This window comes from Ochlerotatus camptorhynchus, unplaced genomic scaffold (genome assembly GCF_037179485.1).
Source record: "Ochlerotatus camptorhynchus isolate MF236.1 unplaced genomic scaffold, CSIRO-AGI_Acam_v1.1 ptg000230l, whole genome shotgun sequence".
NCBI classification, from domain to species: domain Eukaryota; kingdom Metazoa; phylum Arthropoda; class Insecta; order Diptera; family Culicidae; genus Ochlerotatus; species Ochlerotatus camptorhynchus.
In genome coordinates, this window is record NW_027040720.1 from 726,885 (window position 1) to 742,800 (window position 15,916).

The 15,916-nt window shown below is 42.1% G+C and overlaps 1 protein-coding gene across 1 annotated transcript in view; it reads right to left on the reverse strand.

Moving 5' to 3' along the window:
- Clic (chloride intracellular channel protein 5) overlaps positions 1–15,396 on the reverse strand; it is a 144,599-nt gene extending 129,203 nt beyond the window's left edge. The window contains exon 1 of the mRNA XM_065225513.1: positions 14,611–15,396. Coding sequence (XP_065081585.1) covers positions 14,611–14,679 — 69 coding nt within the window. The 5' untranslated portion in view covers positions 14,680–15,396. The remainder of the gene's footprint in view (positions 1–14,610) is intronic.
- Between the last annotated feature and the right edge of the window lie 520 nt (positions 15,397–15,916).

Here is a 15,916-nt window from a genome sequence, read left to right on the forward strand (position 1 = left end):
AGCTGCTCAATCTGTTCTGCCGTTACGGAAATGTCAGGATAAAGTTCCTGAAGAGCAAAGAGTGTACCACCATGGTCCAGATGGGAGACGCCATCGCAGTCGAACCAGTTGAACGCAGCATACAGCACTTGAACAACATTCCAGTCGGAAATGATGGTAGCAAAATTCAGATTGCATTTTCCAAGCAGAACTACTACAGAACTAGAGTCCACCAACCTCTACACCCTGCCGGACAATTCGATCAGCTTCAAGGACTACAGCGCCTCCAAGAACAATCGCTTCCTTTCGTTAACCCAAGCCAGCAAAAATCGCTTTCTGCCACCGAGCAAGATTCTCTGGACAAACTGGGCCTCTATAAGGCGATCAAGGATAGCCGCTGGGGAAAACTGCCGCGGATGTTGCAATCGTTGGAACGGACTCACGATATCGATGCCGTTTGTATGATTCGGTTCTACAAAATTTTGGCAAGCAAGATTGTTGGCAATGAAATTGACAATAGCGTGAAGCTAGTCATCGATCTGGCACAGGAAAAGCTGTTCCGGGGTTCGTAATACGCTGCCGAGATCAACAATGGCGCTACCTGTTAGCGAGCAGGTTCGAGATGGCCAAGGACAGAAGAAACGTGACAAATCGTTTAGGTTGCTTACATAGGCGAATTTGAAGATGGAGGCATTGCACAATGTGTGACGAAAGTGTTCCTGCGCCAATGTTGCTACTCCCACCACCACTGGTGTCTTCAGCTACCGCCACAATCAGTTTTACCACCGGAACGACTCCGGTTGGGCAACAGTCATCGAAAGCCACCATGCCGCAACTGGTTGTGGAGTAGTAGAGGTTACGGTTGCATCCGTTTCTCTTCCTTTCTTGCGTCATCTCCAACACGAAGCTTAACCTATACATATTTTAGAAGAAAGCATCATTAAGGTTCAATTTACTTTGATGCATTTTAAAAAAAATTCAAATGCAGTTTTTTTCGACGCATTATTTTAGATTGCAAAAAGCTCGCGTCATTTTGTGTCAAATATCAAAGGAAATCGAATAGTGCGAGCTTTTTGCAATCTGAAATAATGCGTCGAAAAAAACTGCTTTTGAAATTTTCCAAAATCATCAAAGTAAATTGAACCTTAAAACCATTGAAACATTTTTTTTTTAAATATATAAACAACATTCAACAAGCACCTCGCGTGATGATTTCTTTGTCGAAACCCGATAGGATAATACCGAAGACAACAAATCAAGAAGACTGGCAACTCTTCCATTTTCTCATACGAACGCTATGAGACAGATACAATTGCGTCATCTGCCGCTCGAAGGGTAAATGCTTCAAACGAATTTGAAAGCAAAGATTACATCCTCAAAAGAAAGGTTTGTGTATTTGGCCATTGTATCTGCCGCTTGGATTTCTGGCAAAGTTCCACCAGCAGTACACCGGGATGAATTTGCCAAAATCTTTGCTGCAGTTTTCTACGATGAAATGGCCGTTGTATAATTGGGCGATAAATTACTGCTCGGTTTCACGACGAGTCACTCCGATCGTCCTGATAGCTTGAAAGTTTTGATTTGACCTTCCGAACATTAGTCCGTTAGCTATTCTCGTCATTTCCAGCGCAGTACCGATTGCCCTGGTTTTGATGTATTTACGGCAGCTGATGGTGTACTGCTTCGGACAGGCATTAGGATGTGCGCTGCTGGGAAATCCAACTCGGTTTTGGGGAACCTATGGCATGTCTTGACCGAAAACTCGCGGTTGAGTTTATCCACATCCAACGCAAAATTGCAATGTGTCAACAACAATGATCAGGCGCAGCAGTAGTGCAGTGTTGCAAGTTACTTCAAAGATAAAAAAAAATCTATCCATGGGTGCCAAACAGTGCCAATGAGTGTACCCAGGTGTGCCCAACTGTATTTTTGGCACACCTGTGCGGGTATTCCCTTAAAATAATTCTCAGGATTCCTTTGGAACTTTACCCTCAATATTCGATTCCCTTGATATTTTTCACGGATCCTGGGATCTTCACAATCGAATTGCAATTTTCCACAGAGCTACTTAAAAATTCTTCTCTAAATCTGAACTCACACAAGTGACTTGGAGTGAAAGTCTAAAACTTCAATTTTTTCTGACATTCTAAAATCAAAAATTCCTTCGAAACAAACAATGTTGGTCTAAGAGTCTTAACATTTTTCAAAGGGTTAAACATCTTATTTGTCATCGAAATTCACGGGTTGTTCCCGGAGACTTCGGATTCCCGGCTTTATCCCGATTGCTCGGTTCACTGGTCACCCTGCTCATCCCACACCTTCCCCATATCATGTGATCGACTCTCCACAAATGAGAGGGCGAAATATATCGTCAGATAGGCGCAAAACTGGCACAACTCAAAATCTGTGAATTTTCACAATCAGCGCACTATGGGCAAAAATGGGTCCAAAATTACCCAAAATTCAATATCTCAACAGCACGCTAAATTCCGGCCGTGAAAAACGACTTTTCCGAAGGGAAATCGTCCGGGGAATCGATTGCACGTGGTCCCATAGACCGGAGAGCCTTGTAGGTATGTGTTTTGGACCATTTTACCTCATTTTCACCTACTTTTTGGAGGAAATGTTTTTTCACAGCTCTATTTTTCGTAAAACATAAGCACTTTATGCATGGTTTTAGAATACTATGTCTTTAAACAACAGTTCATGAGATATTAGGGGAATACGGGGTACACTTTATAAGGGAGTAAGGGGTAAAAGTGAACCCTCGCTAAATTTATTTTAATTCATATAAATGTTGAACGATGCGATTGTTTGAATGACCCCAAAGGTTGCCTGCAATAATAAGATTTTTTTTTTCGAAATTTTAAGGTTAATTGGGGTTAAATAAGTTTTAATTTACTGCTATCTGTTTTAAAAGAGTTTTCACTTTTTTTTTGTCTGTATACAGCAAAACGATATAGTGGTTCTCAGAATTTTGTAAAAATTGGTAGTTTTGATCCTTATCGCAACATAATAGACCCATATTTTGTATTTTGTCATTAGGGTGACTATTTATATATTAGGGAGGTAAAAAAAATTTTTTTTTTTCGTTTATTTTCAAAAATTTATAGTATTTGAACTGTTTGGCTGATGACGGAACTCAAAATACCAAATGAAAGTTAATTAAATAAAATTTTCAGAAAAAAATATTATGATATTTAAAAGAGTTGATTTTGTATTAAAAAACATTGATTTTATTTTCACATTGACCCCTTACTCCCCTATACAGTGTACAACGTATTCCCCTAATATCTCATGAACTGTTGTTTAAAAACATAGTATTCTAAAACCATGCATAAAGTGCTTATGTTTTACGAAAAATAGAGCTGTGAAAAAACATTTCCTCCAAAAAGTAGGGGAAAATGGGGTAAAATGGTCTAAAACACATACCTACAAAGCTCTCCGGTATATGGGACCACGTGCAATCGATTCCCTTCGGAAAAGTTGTTTTTCATGGCCGGAATTCAGCGTGCTGTTGAGATATTGAATTTTGGGTAATTTTGGACCCATTTTTGCCCATAGTGCAGCGTTTGAAAATTGGGGTTCAAAGAACCTTCTGCATTGTGTGTTTCAGTTTCAATTTTATGAATCTTTTCTTTTCCATTGGACTGCATTGAGTGTGTTCCATTCATTCTTACAAATATCAGATCAAAAAAATAAACAGCCCAACAATTTCTACTGCTATTTATTTGCCCAGTTTCTGTTAAACAACACGCTAAAGGACAACAAAATTGCATATTTATAGGGGCAAAGGCATATCTACCTATAACTTTCGATTATTCACTAATTTCAAAATGGGTTGTTGTGAGATGAAACTGCACACTATTTGCCGTCAATTGCCACCAAAATCTCAAAAATGCAAAATTTCGTCTTGTGACCGTATTGCATGAAACCCATGATGTATAGAAAATAGCCAGTCAGTCAGATGAGCCACTCATTACACCGTCCGCTGCGAGGAAGTTTTTGTGCACTCATTAGGTTCTGTACAACATCTGGCTGCAGCTTCTTCTGGAAACCCACTTTTTCTTCAAGTCTTCCTCAGATTTGACCTCCTTGGGATGCTTCCGTAGTGCCTACTTCATAATAGCTCAGTATTTTTCGATGGGCCTTAGATCCGGTGCCGGGGGGGGGGGGGAGGGGGCTGTGGATTAGTTTATTAACGTCTCTTTAAACTGTTCCGCTGGTAGAGGAGAATTTAGTTCATTCGAGACGGTATTCAAACAAGAGCTTTTTCATCATCGTCCCCCATTTGATCGCTTTCCCACCATGGTCTTTAGGACCTTAAAGACTACCCTCTTGTCGAAAAGAAGTGAAGTTGCTATACAAGTCATTTTCTTTCCAATGCCACTTCAATTTACTTATGCTTATATCATATCGTATAAGTCAACCGCCCGCAAGAAATTGAGTACAGTCTGTTCTGTACTCCTGTCGTTGTATAATACTTCACGAATTGAACAAACGACACCCATTTCTTCCATCAATTGTGCTCGAGCCGGGCACTCCACTAATAGATGATTTACATCTAACACCGCACCGCAACCTTGGTAGTAGGCCACTCTGCCGCTAAAACGGGGTCCATGAGTGAGCCGTGTATGACCAATCCTCAGCCGAGTCAGAACTTTCTGATCTCGAGAATTAGGTGCATCTTTCTACTCTTGTGTAGTATTCTTGATTCTACGCAGGAATGCATCCCGGTTGTTATGCCAAGATATATTCCATGCGAATCACGAGATTTGCTTCATGTCTTTGGGTATGAAAGTGACCCCGTTGGCTTCGTACCACTCAAGGACAACATTTGAATAGTGGCACGAAGCTAGATCCGGCGAAAACACGTGGTGCTTTAACAGACGAAGCAGATGCTTCTGTAGACACTCTTTGAGGTAGATCTCCCCGTTTACAGTCCCGGTAGTCACGAACGACGCACTCCGTTTGCCACATGAGCAGATCACTTGCCAAATCATGTATTTCTTGGCAAACTTTGAAAGTTTCTGCTTCCTTACTTCCTCCGGAACAACAAATTTGTGCTGGGCGGTGAAGAACAGTAGCCCCGGAAGCTGCCTGGAGTCCGCCTTGAAGTAAGTCTCATCATCCATGATGAGACAATGTGGTTTCGTCAGCATCTAGGTGTACAGTTTCCGGGCCCATGACTTTCCCACCGTATTTTGCCGTTCGTCACGATTTGGAGCCTTCTGCAGTTTGTATGTATGCAGTCACTCTCGGTCCTTGGCTCTCTGAACGAAAGACTTGGACAAATTCAAATTTTTGGCCACATCCTTGACCGAAGCATTGGGATTCCACCTTAAACGCTTTCAAGACACGCTTGTGATCCTGATCACTAATAGAACATCCAACCTGACCGACTTTCTCCTTCCGTTTGATGCTCAGAGTTTCGTAGTAACGTTTAATCACACGACTCACCGTTGACTGCACGATTCCGAGTTGTTTTCCGATCTCCCTATGAGAGAGTTGAGGATTTCCCAGGTGCTTACGCAAAATCAATTCGCGGCGTTGCTTTTCGGGTGACGCCATTTTGTTCAACTTTCGAAAAACTGACAGCGATGAAAATACAGTGTAAACAATACACTCTAAACTACTTCTGCCTCTCCCCCCCCCCCTTATTTTTTTCTACAGCGTTTTTTCCGTGATGCTATTTGATGTGGGACACCCTTTATTTGGATTTTCATTTCATCTATAAATGACAAATCTATGAGCGTTCAAAACCTAACACCTTTTAGTGACGGTCGATTTACCCTCTGTCAGGGCTGGAAAGCGCCTCAGAGCGTTTGCAAAGCAACTTTGTGTGGTTCTCCCATTTGCTTCGCCTACTCTTTTCCAACTAATCTTTGAGAAAGCGATCCACCAATGAGCGGTACACACCGTGCGGCGCAGGGAGCGAATATTAATACAACAAGCGCTAATGGCTTCCTTCAGTTCTTTTCAGGCTTTGCTTACCACGGCTGCATACATAGGAGATGAAGAAGTGCCATAACGAAGAAGAATTTAGTCTTTTGGCTGGGTTTCCCTATTGCAACCCAACACTGAGTGGTGCTCTTTGTGTCAGAGCCGTCGGAGCGATGGCTACACATTGAGTTTTCGTTATTTCTGGGTGTGTGTGTCTGTCTTCTCTTCTCCGCTTATTTACACTTACGCAGGGTGAAAGGCAAGCAAACTTTGTGTTTGCTTGATTCTCACTTTGTTTATTTCAGCAAATCAATACATTGCGCGCATTGAGAGATTAGATGACAGCCCTGCCCCCTGTACTTTTCCGTAATAATATTGGTGCGTCCTCATGAAATGTCTCAAAGTGGGCCGTAATCAACAAAAAAATTGAGAACTGCTGCTCTAAATGTCATCCAAGTTATCAACATCCGCATGGGCGATCCCCACACACACCCCTGACTTCGTAGTGTACATCCGAGCAAAATTCTGTGCGATATTGTTTTCCACAACCAACAGTGTGTGGGGTTAGAGCAGCACCCACCCGTTCACCATTATTGGTGTTTGATACCTCTTGCTTCCTAGCTTCGGAAAGCTCAAAGGAGCGGCCATTCCAGCAGGAGGAGGCGGGTGAGGTGATGCGGCAGCACGTTGCAACATTCCTATCAGCTGTTGTTGTTGTCGGTTGGTCGTTGGGCGATGGTATGCTGCTTCTTGCGTGCACTCAATGCCATTGTTTTGCTTTGGTCGTGTGGTCAGTCACAGATCTTCGAGCGGAGAATGGACATTGAAGAAATGCTCCTTCATCGTCGTACAGCAAAAACCATGAGTGAGAGCGATTTGTTTTCATTCGCACGCCCACCCAGTCGGAACACTATAAACAGTACGCTTCGGTGGGTGAGTGTGTTTGTGTTTGTCGGTGTGTGGGATGGATATTGTTACTTTTACTGCCGCAGCATATTGCAGAAATTTTGCAACAACTTTTTGGCTATTGAGGCTGTGATCTATTATTTTCTGTGCTCGAAAATTCCTGTGCTTTAGATCAATCGGTTTTCGAACAGAACTCAGCCACGGTTGTCAAAATTTAACTTCTTGTCTGTCAGAAATAACCACGATCGGATAGCAGGGTTAATCGATAACATTCCATCTGCCAAATTGTAACCAAAAGTTTAAAAAATCCACCATGGTTCAGAGCCTGAGGCTGTGTTCCATTTGGTGAATTTTCACTTAAATTTGACAGATGGAAACTCTGCTATTCCACCAGACTTATTTCTGACGGCCAAGATCTAAATTTTGACAAACACATTCTCGAAAATCAGCCAATCAACAACAGAGGGATTTCCGAAGCGTCAAGTTTAAGTGAAAATTCACCAAATGGAACACAACCTGAATATTTGTTTTGAATGTTTATTCCACGATCAGTTGATAATCCAAAAAAACAGCTACCACACTCGATCAGAAGAAGTGTTGTTGGATGCAACTACCAAACCTTACGGTATTAAATTATTCATAATGATTTACATAAATTTCTGGCCTTCTTGCATGCGGAACACAACGAATGGTAGCCATTTGGTACACCTAAGTGCACGACCAAGTCAACAACATTAAGCCAATTGTAACGACCCCTGATAAGGGAGAAAACCGGATCCCTGCTATTTACATTTCATTTCCAAAACTAATAAAAACAACGCAAGCTTGTTTCTCCACCTTTTTTTTTGTCCGTTTTTGGTTTCAGCAATGACACAAAGCAACCAATTCTTTCGCATGGTACAGCGCAGCTGTCATCCGACACCCCACCACCGGTCACCCCTCTCTAACCAGCATGTGGAGCCCGGCCGGAGATAAGCATTTTGTCGCATCGCCCGCTCGGCTCGGGTTGTTCGTGTCAGCGCCGATGAGTGATGATGATGTCACACATCGACGACCGGCAACAAGGAAATTGCCTCCGGAAAAGGTGTCGCCGGGAGTGGACATCTGAAGAATTGCTATAGCGCAGCAGCGTGGCAAATGCCTAAGTTAAGTTCTATGTCGTAGCAGCAGCTTCGGGCAATTACAACCGGCGAGGCATGACGTGAATAATCAAACAGCCCTCAACCAACCAAGCCCAAACATCATCATCTTCTACGTCTTCTACGCTTCTTGGACGACAACGACGAACGGTACGTACACCGAACCAAATGGTGGTTTATAACCAGTATAATGACATCATTCTTCCCGCATTGTATGTACTACCTATACTTTTATCGCAGCGAGGCATCGCACAGCTGCCAGTCCTAAGGTGACGACGTGGCCAATGGTTTAATTAAGAAACAAATATATCGAAACTGCACCCAAGCATTGGCTGAGCTGTGTTATTCAAATTGAAGCACTGACCTCTTGCGGCGTTCTCACTGACTAAAATATCAAGCGACAAGGAATGCTACTTAGCCTAAGCTGAGTAAATGCCGCTCAACTTGGAATTACATAAGGAATGCATGCAACGTATTTGGAATGGAAGTTGGTGGGTAAACTTTAAGAAGCACTTAGCACCTGCTCGACTACTAACTTAGTAATGCCGGCGAAGACATGTTACTTTCTCAAACGGTAACTGCGACCGTATCGCCATGGCGGGGGTGACCGAGGGAACTTTTCCCACGATCCCACTGGGCATCCACGTTGAACAATGGCGACTTGGCGCGTTGCACGTTAAGAAGATGATGTGACTCAGGAGTGATGGTTCAAAAAACCGGGGATGAAGTGCTTTGTTTGTTGTTGTTCCTTTTCGGTACAGTTTGGGTTAACTCCATATCCCGAAATTATCGTCCACGTCCAAGTGCGTTGTTATTGATGGTGCAGAGGTTTCCAAATGGCAACGAATTCGACCTGCACAGTGGGCCGGACAGACTCGCAAAAAAACCCTAATTGATCCACCTACGAGTATAATGAAGGGGTAGGATTAGTAAATTCCAATTGATTCCACTACCTGGCTTCCTCGTATGTCGTCGTTCAACGCAGTAAAGGATTAAACTCCCTTTGAATCCGGTAATCCTTGCTGGTTCGAAGATATCAAGCTGAATATTGCATTAGGTCCTAAGTAACATTGATCGATTCTCTTCGTCGACTTTCTCTTTCGTTAATAACTTGAGCACATAACCGTTTCTTGTTGTGTTTGTCGTATGAGATGCTAGATAAAAGCTGCTTTTATCGATCTGTGATACAAAGAGAAATTCGACGAAGAGAATCTGTCAATGCTACTTAGGAACTAATGCAATGTTCAGCTTGATATATATCCATTCCTTAGCTTTTCACGTTTTGCTGAATCGAACAGTCTGCATCCGATGAAACTTTTGTGAAGTTTCCGCTGAACTTTTGTGAAGTTTCCGCTGAACTTCTGTGAAGTTTCCGCTGAATTTCTGTAAAGTTTCCGCTCAACTTCTGTGAAGTTTCCGCTGAACTATTGTGAAGTTTCCGCTGAAGTTTTGTGAAGTATCCGCTGAATTTTTAAGAGGTTTCCGCTGAACTTATATGAAGTTTCCGCTGAACTTTTATGAAGTTTCCACTGAACTTATGTGAAGCATCTCCTGAATTTATGTGAAGTTTCCGCTGAAATTCGATGAAATTTCCACTGAACATTTGTGAAGTTTCCGCTGAATTTCTGTAAAGTTTCCGCTTAACTTCTGTGAAGTGTCCGCTGAACTTATGTAAAGTTTCCGCTGAACTTCTGTGAAGTTTCCACTGAACTTTCATGAAGTTTCCGCTGTGCTTCTGTGAAGCATCTTCTGAACTTCTGTGAAATTACCGCTGAACTTCTGTGAAGTTTCCACTGAATTTTTGTCAAGCTTCCGCTGAACTTCTGTGAAATTTCCGCTGAGCTTCTGTGAAGCATCTTCTGAACTTCTGTGAAATTACCGCTGAACTTCTGTGAAGTTTCCGCTAAAATTCGATGAAATTTCCCCTGAAATTCTGTGAAGATTCCGCTGAACTTTTGTGAAGTATCCACTGAATTTTTGAGAAATTTTCGCTGAACTTCTGTGAAGCATCTCCTGAATGTATGTGAAGTTTCCGCTGAACTTCTGTGAAGCATCTCCTGAACTTATGTGAAGTCTCCGCTGAAATTTCCACTGAACATTTGTAAAATTTGCGCTGAACTTCTGTGAAGTTACCGCTGAACTTTTATGAAGTTTTCGCTGAACTTTTGTGAAGTTTCTGCTCAACTTCTGTGAAGTTTCCACCGAATTTCTGTGAAGTTTCCATTGAACTTCTGTGAAGTTTCCGCTGAACTTTTGTGAAGTATCCACTGAATTTTTGAGAAGTTTCCGCTGAACTTCTGTGAAGCATCTCCTGAATTTATGTGAAGTTTCCGCTGAACTTCTGTGAAACATCTCCTGAATTTATGTGAAGTCTCCGCTGAAATTTCCACTGAACTTTTGTAAAATTTGCGCCGAACTTCTGTTAAGTTTCCGCTGAACTTTTATGAAGTTTTCGCTGAACTTTTGTGAAGTTTCTGCTCAACTTCTGTGAAGTTCCCACCGAATTTCTGTGAAGTTTCCATTGAACTTCTGTGAAGTTTCCGCTGAACTTTTGTGAAGTTTCCGCTGATTTTTTGTGAAGTTTCCGCTGAACTTCTGTGAAGTATCCACTGAATTTTTGAGAAGTTTCCGCTGAACTTCTGTGAAGCATCTCCTGAATTTATTTGAAGTCTCCGCTGAAATTCGATGAAATTTCCACTGAACTTTTGTGAAGTTTCCGTTGAATTTTTATGAAGTTTCCACTGAACTTCTGTGAAGTTTTCAATGAACTTCTGTGAAGTTTTCACTGAACTTCTGTGAAGTTTCTGCTCAACTTCTGAGAAGTTTCCGCTGAACTTCTGTGAAGTTTTCACTGAACTTCTGTGAAGTTTCCGCTGAACTTCTGTGAAGTTTTCAATGAACTTCTGTGAAGTTTTCACTGAACTTCTGTGAAGTTTCTGCTCAACTTCTGAGAAGTTTCCGCTGAACTTCTGTGAAGTTTTCACTGAACTTCTGTGAAGTTTCCGCTGAACTTCTGTGAAGTTTTCACTGAACTTCTGTCAAGTTTCCACTGAACTTCTGTGAGGTTTCCGCTGAACTTCTGTGAAGCATCTCCTGAATTTATGTGAAGTTTCTGCTGAAATTCAATGAAATTTCCACTGAACTTTTGTGAAGTTTCCAATGAATTTCTGTGAAGTTTCCGCTGAACTTCTGTGAAGTTTCCGCTGAACTTCTTTGAAGTTTCCGCTGAACTTTTGTGAAGTTTCCGCTGAACTTCTGTGAAGTTTTCGCTGAACTTTTGTGAAGTTTCTGCTCAACTTCTGTGAAGTTTCCGCTGAACTTTTGTGAAGTTTCCACTGAACTTCTGTGAAGTTTCCGCTGATCTTCTGTGAAGCATCTCCTGAATTTATGTGAAGTTTCCGCTGAAATTCGATGAAATTTCCACTGAACTTTTGTGAAGTTTCCGATGAACTTCTGTAAAGTTTCCGCTGAACTGCTGTGAAATTACCGCTGAACTTCTGTGAAGTTTCCGCTCAACTTCTGTGAAGTTCCCGCTCAACTTCTGTGAAGTTTACACTGAATTTCTGTGAAGTTTCCGCTGAACTTCTATGAAATTTCCGCCGAATTTCTGTGAAGTTTCCATTGAAATTCTGTGAAGTTTCCGCTGATTTTTTGAGAAGTTTCCGCTGAACTTCTGTGAAGCATCTCCTGAATTTATGTGAAGTCTCCGCTGAAATTTCCACTGAACTTTTGTGAAGTTTTCGCTGAATTTTTATGAAGTTTCCTCTGAACTTCTGTAAAATTTGCACTGAACTTCTGTGAAGTTTCCGCTGAACTTTTATGAATTTTTCGCTGAACTTTTGAGAAGTTTCTGCTCAACTTCTGTGAAGTTTCCGCCGAATTTCTGTGAAGTTTCCGCTGAACTTTTGTGAAGTTTCCGCTGATTTTTTGTGAAGTTTCCGCTGAACTTCTGTGAAGATCCACTGAATTTTTGAGAAGCTGAACTTCTGTGAAGCATGTCCTGAATTTATGTGAAGTCTCCGCTGAAATTCGATGAAATTTCCACTGAACTTTTGTGAAGTTTCCGATGAATTTTTATGAAGTTTCCACTGAACTTCTGTAAAATTTGCGCTGAACTTCTGTGAAGCTTCCGCTGAACTTTTATGAAGTTTTCGCTGAACTTTTGTGAAGTTTCTGCTCAACTTCTGTGAAGTTACCGCTGAACTTCTGTGACGTTTGCACTGAAATTCGATGAAATTTCCGCTATACTTCTGTAGTTTTCGCTGAACTTCTGTAAAGTTTCCGCTGAACTTTTGTGAAGTTTCTTCTGAACTTCTTCGAAGATTCCTCTGAACTTCTTTAAAGTTTCTTCAGAACTTCTTTGAAGTTGCTTCTGAACTTATTCGAAGATTCTTCTGAAATTCTTCTTAACTCCGTCGAAATTTCTGCTGAACTTCCTCGAAGTTTCTTCTGAACTTCTTTTGAACTTCTTTGAATTTTCTTCTACACTTCGTCGAAATTTATTTTGAACTTCATTGAAGTATCTTCTTAACTTCTTCTGAACTTGGTCTAAATTTCTTTTGAACTTCGTCAAAGTTTCTTCTGAACTTATTTGAAGTATCTTCTAAACTTCTTAGAAGTTTCTTCTGAACTTCGTCGAAGTTTCTTTTGAACTTCGTCGAAATTTCTTCCTAACTTCGTCGAAGTTTCTTCTGAACTTCTTCGAAGATTCTTCTTAACTTCTTAGAAGTTGCTTCTAAACTTCGTCAAAGTTTCTTATGAACTTAAGTTGCTTCTGAACTTCATCGAAGATTCTTCTTAAATTCTTAGAAGTTGCTTCTTAATTTCGTCGAAGTTTCTTATGAGCTTCTTAGAAGTTACTTCTGAACTTCGTCGAAGTTTCTTCTGAACTTCGTCGAAGTTTCTTCAGAACTTCTTCGAAGTTTCTTCTGAACTTCTTCGAAGTGTCTTCTAAACTTCTTCGAAGTTGCTTCTGAACTTCTTCGAAGTTTCCTTGGAGCTCCTCTGAAGCTCCTTCTAAACTTTTTCTGAAGTTTACTCTGAGCTTCTCCGAAGTCCCTTCTGAATTTCTTCCAGAAAAATGAACCTCAGCAAGATGACTACAAAGTTTTAGAATTTAGAATACCTCGGCGGTGGAAAAACTACGAACTCAAATTTTTTCCAAGGAAGTTTGAGACGCTTATTTAAAAATTCAGAATAGCTCAGGAAGAAATTATTGTTCTGAGAAATCACAATCAGAAATTTAGATAATATCTAGAAGAATTTCAGGACGGGTAACGCTTCGATTATTGTCAGAGGCACATTCCACACATGCTTAGGGAGTGGGTTACCTTCTCGCGTACCTTGTCAGTTGTCACATAACAAGCAGATAGTGCACTGTGCTCGGAAAATCGCCCACCAAATATGGCAACTAGATCCAGCTTTTTCTCACACACCCAACTTGGCTGCGGCGGCGAAGTCCGATGATTGGCTTTTATTGGCAGCCCCAGAGATCTACATAGGTATTCATATGCTTTCCGTTTTCTGTACGGCCGAGTTCCACTCCTTCGAATCGTTGCCATTGCTGATCTGCGCTGATTTTGCGAGTGGCTCGGCGTTTGTGGAATCGAATGAAAGGGAACTTCACCCGACGGACGGCGGCACAGTTTCGGCGTGGACGCGAACTGCGTGTGGTGGAGGAGGGAAACCGGTTCTGGCTGCTGCAGCGTAGCCTTTTGGTGGTGCAGAGCAGTTCGGCATCAGCTCAGAGACGATAGACAGGCAGAGACTTGATGCAATAAACACTCCAAGTATGGTATGGTAGGATTGGGTTGGCGTTTGGTCCATGTCTGGCGTTGTTGGGAAGATTAACAGAGACCGTGTGTTGTGGGGATAGACGATTGCGTAATTTCGTGGTTTTGTGATGGTCGGACGTACGTAAATTTCGTACATTAATCTTTGGTCTAAGGGGTACCAAAGCGCTAATGTTCATGGCGCCGTTAATTTCTGGGAACGTAGTAGGTCCACTAGTAGTCTTGTGATGGCACACAACTCCACAAAAGATTATAGATCGCTTCGCTCGTAGATACAGCTGTTATTATTTTCTAAAAGTGAGCGTATCTTCTAGTGTTTCCTAATCTCACATACTTGGTAGCTGAAGAGGAACTTGAACGCGTTGAAAAGGTAACAATTCCGAAGCTGAGCTGAGCTTACACTAGGTATTTATCAAACTCTTAACAGTTGGCTTTCTTGTCTGCAGCTTTAAACAAACCATATTTTTGAAAAATTACTATGTGAGAGGGAATTGGCCTTTTAAAGTCTGCTGATGCTGTTATTATTAAGTGGATGCTTGATTCCTGCTTCCAAAAAATGAAACTTTTGCCCACAAAATAAAATTATCCGTAATCCGATAGACAAATTCCACCCTCCAACCAGAGCAAAAAAAAACGCCGGAACCCACCGAAAGGCACCCGTTCTTTCTTTATGTGCTGGTGTTCGGCCACCCTCCGACCATTGCACACCAATCAACCATCAAGCATAATACATAATTCATGTCTGGGCCACCATCCCGCGGGTTCCCGCGACCAGCGCGGTTGCAATTTTGCCTCCCCTTTCCTGTTTTCGTTTTAGCCACCATCGCACGGCTTTCTGGATCTGGACTCACCTTGATGATTAATTCGATTTCGGGCACGTCGCCGTTGCGGGTACCATTTTCCTGGGTTTCGTCGGACATTATTCCTTTGCTGGCTTTACTCCCAAGAAGCAAGAACAGCACAATCAAATCTATTCGGGGCTCACTTTTAAACCGACCGACAAAGACAAACTTTTATTTCGCACCCGAAAAAATGCAAACCTCCAGAAAATGATTCACTTCTTTACTCGTCGTGTACCAACACTCTTTTGATGTTGTTGTTGTTGCTGTGAAAGCTTCTTCTTATGCTTCTTCTCCGTGATCCGGGAGTGATCTTTTGCTTCGCGAACCAACACACAAAAGCACTCTGCTACTTCTTTTTATTTTCTTCCACGCGGTGACTGCAGCAGCCTCTCTCTCTACTTCTGCTGCTGACGGATTTAATATTCTGATTCTGTGTTAGTGCACTTTGCGCTTCCAGATTATTCTGCACTTTTCCCCACTTGAACGCAAAAAAACAGCACTATTTTCCCTTCGAACGCGAATAAAATTTGACTGCAACAGTGAAAAATATTTTCCGAAAACCGGCTTTCGTTGCCGGAAAAAAACCACCCAACGCGTGATCGTTTTTCCGCAGGCTCCAAAAGGGAGGGTTGATTTTCTTCGACTACTTTTGTCTGGGGGGTGGTGACGGGTGGCTGCAGCAGCTATCCCGTTCTGGCAGACGGCGTTTTGTGAAGGTGGGTTGAAAAAACAAAACCGCAACAACTACTTTTGGCTGACCGCACAAAACTCACACGAACTAAACACGACGGCAGTTGGAAAAAGACTGACGACGAACGACTGAAGATCTGGAGAAGGTTGTTCGCGAAAAGAGCACGCAAAACGTTGCTGTGTGCGGATGGCAACACTGTCGAGCACTCCGCCCGTTTCGAAAGTGACAGAGCGCGAAGTGTCATTGCGGGATGGCTTGCGGAAAAGAGAGAGTGTATAAATACGGACCAATAGGTCTGTGCCATAAAAGGGGAGAGATACCAAAAAGTTGAGCACGTTTCTTCGGGACCTACTAGTCTTATAGTACGTTCAGACTACAGAGCTATAACATGTTATAGCGCTATCTTGATGGTGGTTTCTGTGTTGCAATTAGTTGACAACCGTTATAACATGTTATAACTCTCCAGTCTCTCATTCCGTATCGAGCGCTGAGCCAGTTAACAGCGTCCTGGTCTCTTCATACGACACTCGTTTTTTACCGCGTTTCCATCGCTATCGTTGTAGAAAAAAAAGTGTTCAGGTGAATCGCGCACGGTTTTCGGAAGCAGCTATCGTAAGCTGAGTC